We start from the raw sequence: 9,412 nt of genomic DNA, 5'->3' as shown, positions 1-9,412 counted from the left end.
ATTATTATTTTTCTTCTTCTTTTTCTTCTTTCTTCTTTTTGCTTGCTTGCTTGCTTGCTTGCTTGCTTGCTTGCTTGCTTGCGTGCTTGCTTGCTTGCTGCAAGTTCTGTATTCTCTAAACATAATCTATGTCCAGTTCGATGATCTGGACAAATTGTATGACCTCCTCTGACCAAAAGCTCTCTTTTTAATTCTGACCACACACATAATATTGTACGTCACACAAACGAAAGTTAAGCTGTACCAGGAATAACGTTCCACTATTACCCAGTGCGCATTGGGAGATCGAAAAACCGATCGCCAAACGGTCGCCCGATTCAAAGCCTTATTACAACCTCTTTTTTTTAAAGGCTGCGAGTCGGGCGATCGGTTTGTACCTCGATGGTCGAACAAACAATAGTTAAGTTCTTCAATGAATATGTCTACTGAGGGTATCACAGTTAAAAAAACTGAAAGATCTTGTTGACGTAGTAGCTTAAGGGGGTAGGGCTGATTTCCTCAAGTTTTTCATGCATTGAACATTGTATTTATCTCAAAATGTTGACCTTCCTTTAACCGGTAATATCATTTTAAAAAGTATAGACGTTTTACGTCCCCATCGACACATAGTAGATCGTTTAGGAGGCAGGGTCGATCCTGGACGTCACTGCTACTAACCTATAGTTTACTAACTTGTGGATTCTCTTTACAAGTGCTGATACAAAACGTTCGAAGAACAAGACAAAGAACGAAGACTGTCTTTGAATAATTCCTTGGTGAATCATACCCTGTGCAATAGGCACACGCCACCGGATTCAGTTGGGGGCACCCTGATCTTCATTCAGGAAAGGGAAAAGCTACCATTTTCGCACGATATGATTGATTCGTCTCGAAACCTTGAATAACAAACCAAACGGTTTTTTAAATTACCATTCAAACTGTCAAAGTTAGTTGACTTCGGGTGTATTGTGTCAAAATGGTAGCTTTTATCCCATCCATGAAGAGCAATCCTGCTATCCCCGAATCAATCAATGAATCTGACTGGCACTAATATGTACTAGGTGTTATACATTATGTATTATTATTATTATGTCTACAGAAGATAATTCTATAGACATCGTTGAGGGTTGTCCCGAGCCAAAAATTTGGAACAACTTGTTTGGCTTGTTCTGAAATATTTTGACGTTGGTTTTTTTTACCTGTATTACCTGTCCTCGGCAACAACGTCATTGCACACCGGACAGGTCCATAAGTGCTCAGTTCTCCCCAGCACCAAAGCCCGCAAGGCATCCATACTGATTGCGCCGGTGGCTGTCTGATTATGGTGACGTCTTTCCTTTTCAGATAATCGTTCCTTTCTTCCTTCTCCCCTCTCTATCCCCTTTTCCCGCATCCTTATGATTGCGTGGTGTTCTGCTGTCTCCCAGTCTTCTTCCCGCAACTTTTTCTCCATGGTCTTCAACACTTCTCCTTTGTCAAATTTCACATCACCATCAACCACGGCACTGCCTGCCAGCATATCAGCCTCCTCATTGCCTTTCACTACAGAGTGCCCAGGACAGAATATCCACGTGATGGCTCTAAGTGATGAGTGTTGTATTGGGTTTTTTAAAGTTATTACAATCCTAATGAAGAGATAAAAGGAAAATCAGGCAGCCACTTTAATCCTACGACGGCTTAAAGTATTTCCCACCATTCTAAAGTTGGACTTGGCTTCCGTTTAACTTGATTCGCTTTTATTAAAATGCAAACTATGAAAGACATACTGATTTTTCCCTTGACTGATTTCAGAGGGACATTGCGCAGATGTTGCTGTAAGTTGACGGTCAGACCCTGACTTTTTCTTTAAAATGGACTTATCCTGCTTTTTTCTTGACCCTTTAAATTTCGTCTTGACTGAGTTGTTGTTGTGTTTTTTTTCTTCTAATTTTTGTATAGATTTTCCGGCAAAGCTAGTGACAGATCATCATGACCCAAGTAAGCCGCTGTGCGAGAAGAATGGAGGCCACCTGGATATTCGTGCAGATTATTCTGGCAGCTGTCTTGACACCGACCTCAAATGCATGTGTTCTGAACGTAACAACCTCTGAAGTTGAAATAGGACTAACATCCAATGTGTCACTGGACTGTTTTAACCTATACCCTCCACACGACATTTCGGACATTCTCCTGATGAGGATACTGAAGTGGGACCATGAAGAGTGGAGCAGTGTGGCAGAACTCCAGCGCGGAGAAATGAAAGTCAGACAAAAATCTGGAGATGTATTTGTTGTTGAAGGCAGTATCGACTCGGCTGAAGACAGTTTCCTGAGGATTATTTGGCCTGTGGCAACAGATGAAACGACTGGCCAGTACCGCTGCGATGTCATAACTCTCACATTTCAGGAAAACGTCGTGTGGCAAAAAAGTCGGCCAGTGTTCATCACACGTAAAACAGTTCTCACTGTTCAGATCCTAGGCGAAATTGTGGAACAGAATAAAAGAGAATGTTCTTCGCAACTGAATATGCTAAAACAAAACTTGGTGGAAAATGTAACGTCGACAATGGAGGTTCTTGAATCAGGTTTTGAAAACAAGTTGAGGAGCCAGCTACAGGTGAGAATCTGTCTCATAGTATTTGTTCCCCACCATTGACGGGAAAACTTTTGTCCACGAATGAATTATTATTTATCTTTAAAAAAGTAGGAAATACACAGCTCCCAGGGCAAGGAAATATATCTTTACCAGATTGCCTAAAATGCACTATGTATAGAGAACAATTTCCAAGACTATTGGGGGGGGGTGGAAGTTGTTCGATCGTATATTTACTACTGACACTAGTGACACGCAGCTCAATGGTTCAGTTCAGTTCAAGAAACCCATATGCCACTTTTTTTTCTAAAAATCGACTCTTTTTCCCCTTTTTTCCTTTTTTTCCTTTTTTTCTTTCTTTTTTTTTTCTTTTTTTTTTCTTTTCCATAGCCGCAGATCATTCTCCATTGCATATCTTTTCGAAAAAATCTGTGGCGAAGAAAGATCTGCGATCACGGGAGAGCAAACACTCGATTTTTGTCAAATATGGCATGGGTTTCTTGAACAAAGCGATCCGGGCACAAGAATGCTCAGTATTGGATTTGAACCAGGGCAAATCCACTCCGTAGTACAGCATGATACCATCTGAGCTACCGGGGCGCCCATGGAATCTGAACTGACGGAAACGTCAGGAAAAGTTTAACAGGGACTTTATGGGAGCCAAATGAAAATCGAAACATTATGTGTTCGCAAAGCCACTGTTGCCTCGATACTATAAAGAAAGCCTTCATTGGCGTACTTGACAGGTGAAAAAGCAATGCAGTTTGTCAATATCATCGTTTCTTTTACTTTCTTTGGTTTTTAATTTCTTTCTGTGTCTGTCTTTTTCTTTACAATTTCTTTCTTCCTTTCTTTCTTTATGATTAGGCTCTGTCTGAAGCATAATCCGTGCCCGTAAGGGGGGGGGGGGAGGGGGGGGGGGGCACTGTAGATTTTACTTTACAACGAGCTTCTTCCACTCCTCGTGGCTCTCAATTTTCTGAAGTATGATCATCTTTGGTATGATGTCCCAGTCACAGCCAGTCCACTCTTTGATATTGTCTTTTTGTTGTGTTCTTCTCTGTCTGCTTATCCGTCTCCCTCCTTATAGAAATGCCTATAATACCTGTTTATAACTTTCAAGAGTGTGATCACTTTACAGGTCCTTGGCCACAGAGTGGAAGAGAACAAGAAAGAATGTCAGCGCGTACTGCGCTCAAAGGAACGTCAAATCCTGAAAAAGATGACGGCGCCCGTGGAGGCACTGGGGGCGATTTTGGAAAATAAATTGGAGATCCTGTGGAATGTGAGAATCTGTCTCGAAGTATTTTGTCACTACGAGGTGAAATCAAGCGTTCGTCAGTTTTGAGACACGTCTTTGGGCTTTTCTTTTCTTTTTTTTCTGGATGGGACTTAGCATCATATAGCTTGTTCCTTTTTCTTGCTTTAAATGAGGAGAAAAAAAAGATATATTTCGTAAATCAAGATATTTGCTATTGAAAAGGAGAGGTCGCCTAGAGTCAGGCGTAAAATTAGCGAGAAAATGGACATCAAAATTTGGTGACTTCCAACTCGTGAATATCCTTGGAATCTGCACATTTACATTCATTGGTTGCCCTTGATCAACTTTTTTTAAAGATTTAAAATCAACGCAGTAATGTGATTTTAAACGTACTTTAAATGAGTTGAGATAAAAATAATTGATAGAAATTGCCAAATTAACGGGTGTGAAAATGCCTGTTTTTTAGATTTTATTATATTGACGAGCGCAGGTTTTTACCAGGATCCTCACATTATTGTTCCCTGATATTGACGAGTTAACATATCTACCCAGGAACTGCGTATCAACTGCTTTGTCGCTGCACATCTCCAGTATACGCCATTTTGAAAAGTGACGTATGACTGAGTCTTGCAGTCTTACACCGAGCAGTCGATATCCTGAAACAGAGTTATTATTTCTGAATGAAGGGAATCGTGTATCTTGAGGTTTTCGTTAAGGTGAAGAAAGGATGATGATAAATGATTATGATCTTTGAGGAGGCAAAAATAATCACTTCCAACGTTGTGCTTGGCCTGAAAATTAAAATACGTCTTTGCTGTGGTCAGCATCGTCGCTGTAACCTAACTGATTAGTGTACACTGCCTCGTAGAAAATAATAAAACAATTTAGTTTGTCAATACTGTTGTCTCATCATTAGATTTATTTGCAGGGAGAATAGAAAGTGGTAAAAAAAGTTGTACACATATTATTCATAATTATGATAATGATAACCCTCGTGTGGTCACTTTCAGGCCTTGAGCAACACGATCGAGGAGAACAAGAAGGAATGCCAGAAACAGAAAAGAGACATCCTTGAAAACATGGAAGCAGCTTTGGAGAAGAACAAGAGAGAGGTTCTTAAAGAACTGCTCTCACAGAGACAAGAACTTGAGGGGAATTTAACGGCAACAATGGAAGCTCTAGAAGATGTCGAAAGCGAGTTGGAGAGCCAGCTACAGGTGAAAATCTATTCTGATGTATTTTGGGTGAGGTTTTTAAAATATTCCTCGCGTGTATAATATGATTGAAATTATATTGTACATGAGAGACAGAAACCACATATTATTTGATTGATGAACTGACTGAATGACTGATTGATAAACTGCCCATCGCCCGAGTCATACACTGGCAGACAAGCTGAGTGGTTTACAGACTGGATGACTGATTGATAAACTATTATACTGTTTGATCGCATGAGTAATAACGTTGTTGACAGGCTGATACTGAGTGATAAACAGAAACTGACTGCCTGACTGAAAGATAACACTTCCCAAAGGTCCACATTCTCTCAGAATGCCTGGCGTCATGTAGTAGCCACGCCGACCTCACCTCGCCATTTCCCCCAGCTGTTCAGTTTAAGAAAGGGTTTTACGGCACTTGCAATATAATTGCCAAAGATTAGAGGTGTTACAAGAGAGTAACAAACACAAAAAAGAAGGACAGAGATAAGGACGAGAGACGTTAGATAGAGAAAATAAACGATAAACTACACCAGAGCACCCTTCAACCACCCGCTTCCAGTTGTTCGTCTGACTCTTGTCTCTGTGGATTTCTTTTCAGCCCCGCACGTGCACTGACGCCCAGGCTCTGGGTCCCCGGCCTGTGGTCCGGCTTAATAGAGGCATGACGGTCGTTTGCGATACCGTGACGGACGGTGGTGGCTGGGTTGTAATACAGGTGAGATCCATAATTATGATTCAACTGTAAATCAAAAGAAATTAATAATTATAACTGGAATAAAGGTGAGATCCATTATTATTATTATTATTATTATTATTATTATTATTATTATTATTATTATTATTATTATTATTATTATTAAACTGTAATACAGGTGAGAACCATAATTATGTTTTAACTATAAATCAGAAGATATCAATAATTATAACTGGAATACATGTGAGATCAGTGATTATGAATGAACTGTAATACAGGTGAGATTAATTATTATAAATGAACTGTAATACTAGTGAGATCAATTATTATGAATGAACTGTAATACAGGTGAGATTAATTATTATAAATGAACTGTAATACTAGTGAGATCAATTATTATGAATGAACTGTAAACCAGGTGAGATCAATGATTATGATGATTAAACAGTAATACGGGTGAGATCAATTATTATGAATGAACTGTAATACGGGTGAGATCAATGATTATGAATGAACTATAAATCAGAAGAAATCAATAATTATAATTGGAATACAGGTGAGATCAATTATTTTTTAACTCTAATACAGGTGAGATCCATAATTATGATTAAACTGTAAATCAGAAGAAATCAATAATTATAACTTTAATACAGGTGAGATCAATAATAATAATTATTATTATTATTATTATTATTATTATTATTATTATTATTATTATTATTATTATTATTATTAAACTGTAAAATATGTGAGATCGATAATTATGATTAAACTGCAATACGAGTGAGAAATAATTAATTATGATTAAATAATTGTAATACATGTGAATTTGAATATTATCATTAACCTGTTACACAGGTGAGATCAATGATTTTAAATAAGTTGTTTTTGTTTGTTTTTGTAAAGTGTTTTACGGCGCTTGCAACTACATAAGGTCATATGAGCGCGCAGGACAGACCTAATATTTTCAGTTGGTAGGAAATTTTGAATTTTGACCAGGTGGCGGCCGAGGCCTACTCTTATCGATTTTAGGCCATCAAGGGATCTTTAACGTGCGCAACTCGCTGACGGGCCCTCCGAGATTTTTCGCCCTTGTCCGAGAAGGCTAGATGTAGATCTTTTCTACCAGAAGATCAGGGGTGTGGCAGAAAGACAGCAGTAAGGAGGAGCCAAGGAGTAGCAGTAGAAAGGCTGCAGAAAGAGTCAGGAGCCCAGAGGAGGGGCAAAGGAGGTGAGGGGGTGGGGGCAGAAAGTGGAAATGAAGGCAGACAACAGAACATTGCTAGAGAGCAGGAAAGAAGTATTATGTGAAATTGTGCCCTCTCGACTCGGGTTCGAGGATCCTGAGTCAGAATTTCCGCAAGTTTAATAGGACTCGAAAAGAATACTCGAGGCAAATGGTCAGGGAGTAGAATGCTGCATTTTTAAAGTTCATAATCTGTATGCCAACTTGCTACCTACATCCCACTCACGAATACCCCAACATACCTCTCACTATACTGTCTTCCCACTTAGCTCCTCTCGACACTTGTCTTGGCCCGATAGAATAGGCTAACAGTAACACTAACAATGTCACCTTAGCAGAGACTGTGCTCACCATCGCGGAACTTCACGGTGACCGTAAAAATGGTTCCAGTAGGGAATGGCATAGAGGGTGCCCACATCTCTCATGACACATTGGAGCAGATGAAGATAGGACTAACGCTAATATTACTTAAACGCAATCGCACATCCTCACTCATCACCACCATTATTTCTAAAATAATCAATCATTTACGTCTATAACCCTGGAATCTCTATCTGTAACAGTTACTTGACATACTAAGTATGCATGTAATACCCTATTGGACACTATTTATCATACGCACTGTTTTCTACTAATCAGATGGCGTCAATCTCATTATAAATGGGCAAGAGATAAAAAAACCCAACAACAATATATTATACTTGAATGCTGGATGAGGCAATCAGGTGAGATAAGTAATCTTTTACTGTAATACAGGCTGATACAATACAGGTGAGATTAACAATGGTTTACAGCAACGTAGCTGAGACACTGCACGTGCAATCAATAATAGTATTTTACTGTAATGCAGGCTGATATAAAACAGGTGAGACGAACAATAATAGTTTACTGTAATGCAAGCAGGCTGATATAATACAGGTGAGATCAACATTATTTTGCGTAACTGATGTAAAACAGGTGAGATCAATATTATTTTGCTGTAGCTGATATAAAACAGGCGAAAACAACTTGCAATGAAGGATGTATTATTTCCACAGTGACTTTCCAAACAGTAGACAATTCTTGTTTTGTAAAAGGCACATCCTTTGCACTGACACAAAACGCTTGTACGTTGTACATATTTAAGTTTGTGCGATTCGGCATTAAAACCGAATGGAACATTAATGAACGTAATTTCCTTTTTAAAAAACAACCCTTAAACAAAAACAAAAAACAAATAAATAATTGAATAAATAAATAAATAAATAAATAAATAAATTTGTAAAAAAAACAAAGTTAAAGAGAAAATCGTCATCAAGAATGTATTCAACTCAAAACACTGTTGTGAAACTTCACTGGTGGTTTAAGACGAGAAATCCTTTCTTTCGAAGTTGCCAAAAGCTTGGAAATCATTGCATGTAACATTATTGCTAAAATATCACTTAGTTATTGTGAAATATATTCTCATCCTTCCGTTAGTAGAGTCAACCACAGACGGTCTTAACTATTCTAATAATGTGGTTTAGCATGCTACATAACAACAGACCTTACAAACTGGCAAAGTGTGTGGTTTGCTCCTTCTTCCTTAGCAAAGATCAATTGTCCTCATATCTCCTTTCTTGCATTTGTTATGTTCTTTGCTCTTGTAGCACTTCTAATCTTCGACACTAACGTGACCTAATTGTGTTGTAAGTGCCATAAAACACTAACTGAGACAAAACAAAGAAACGGGCTTTATTATTTTGTTGTATCTTCAGAGACGTTCTTCGGCAGACGTTGACTTTTTTCGTGGCTGGGCGGACTACCGGAATGGATTTGGCAACTTTTCTGGTAATTTCTGGCTTGGATTGGAGAAAATCCATAAGCTTATTTCCGAGGTAATATTCTATATTTATGATTTAATAATAGATAGCACTTGTATAGCGCAAGTTCCCGCTCAACAGCAAGCTGAATGCACTTTACAATCTTTATACTTTAGTTTTAGTAACAGTTTTACGGCACTTGCAACACAATAAAGTCATATAAGTGCCGAAGACTAGATGTGTTACTAATACAACAAAGAAGAGGGAGGGGGTCGATAAATAAGATTTTTAAAATATAGGAACGAACACCAGAGCACCCACCAACCAACCACAATGTATATGCTGTCGACATAATATTATAACAGCACTGTACCTTGCTTTGCTATCGACAGCCTTGATGGTGGTGTTCCCCGGGATTATTAGTTGGGTTTAGAATACTTTATGCATTGTTCGTAACATTAGTCAATTGTAGTTTATTAATATAAATCTAGCCCTGGTTTACGTTCTCAAGGCTTTCTTTTCAGCCAGTTAATTTAGCGGATTCTGTCTAACTACGAATCATAGCTCCCTACTTTTGAACAACCTTGTAGTACTTAAGACAAGAAGTAGAAGAAGAAGAAGAAGAAGAAGAAGAAGAAGAAGAAGAAGAAGAAGAAGAAG

At 38.5% G+C, this 9,412-nt stretch overlaps 1 protein-coding gene across 1 annotated transcript; it reads left to right on the top strand.

Moving 5' to 3' along the window:
* Positions 1–1,770: 1,770 nt before the first annotated feature.
* On the top strand, positions 1,771–5,776 carry LOC101849924 (angiopoietin-4). The gene is made up of 4 exons (XM_035969658.1): positions 1,771–2,574; positions 3,692–3,835; positions 4,822–5,055; positions 5,630–5,776. Exons 1-4 carry the CDS (start codon positions 1,948–1,950, stop codon positions 5,774–5,776), a joined length of 1,152 nt encoding a protein of 383 aa, XP_035825551.1. The 5' UTR covers positions 1,771–1,947.
* The last annotated feature ends 3,636 nt before the right edge of the window (positions 5,777–9,412 follow it).

This window comes from Aplysia californica, unplaced genomic scaffold (assembly GCF_000002075.1).
Source record: "Aplysia californica isolate F4 #8 unplaced genomic scaffold, AplCal3.0 scaffold00166, whole genome shotgun sequence".
Classification (NCBI taxonomy): domain Eukaryota; kingdom Metazoa; phylum Mollusca; class Gastropoda; order Aplysiida; family Aplysiidae; genus Aplysia; species Aplysia californica.
The sequence above is the reverse complement of the archived record's forward strand: the minus strand, read 5'-3'. Positions and strand labels throughout refer to the sequence as shown.

What these genes read in the sequence shown, in the direction of transcription:
- LOC101849924 (XM_035969658.1), top strand. Translation starts at nt 1,948, where the DNA reads ATGACCCAAGTAAGCCGCTGTGCGAGAAGAATGGAGGCCACCTGGATA. An exon ending in AGTTGAGGAGCCAGCTACAG is followed by an intron (nt 2,575 to 3,691) that starts GTGAGAATCTGT and finishes ATCACTTTACAG; the next exon opens with GTCCTTGGCCACAGAGTGGA. An exon ending in TCTATTCTGATGTATTTTGG is followed by an intron (nt 5,056 to 5,629) that starts GTGAGGTTTTTA and finishes ATTTCTTTTCAG; the next exon opens with CCCCGCACGTGCACTGACGC.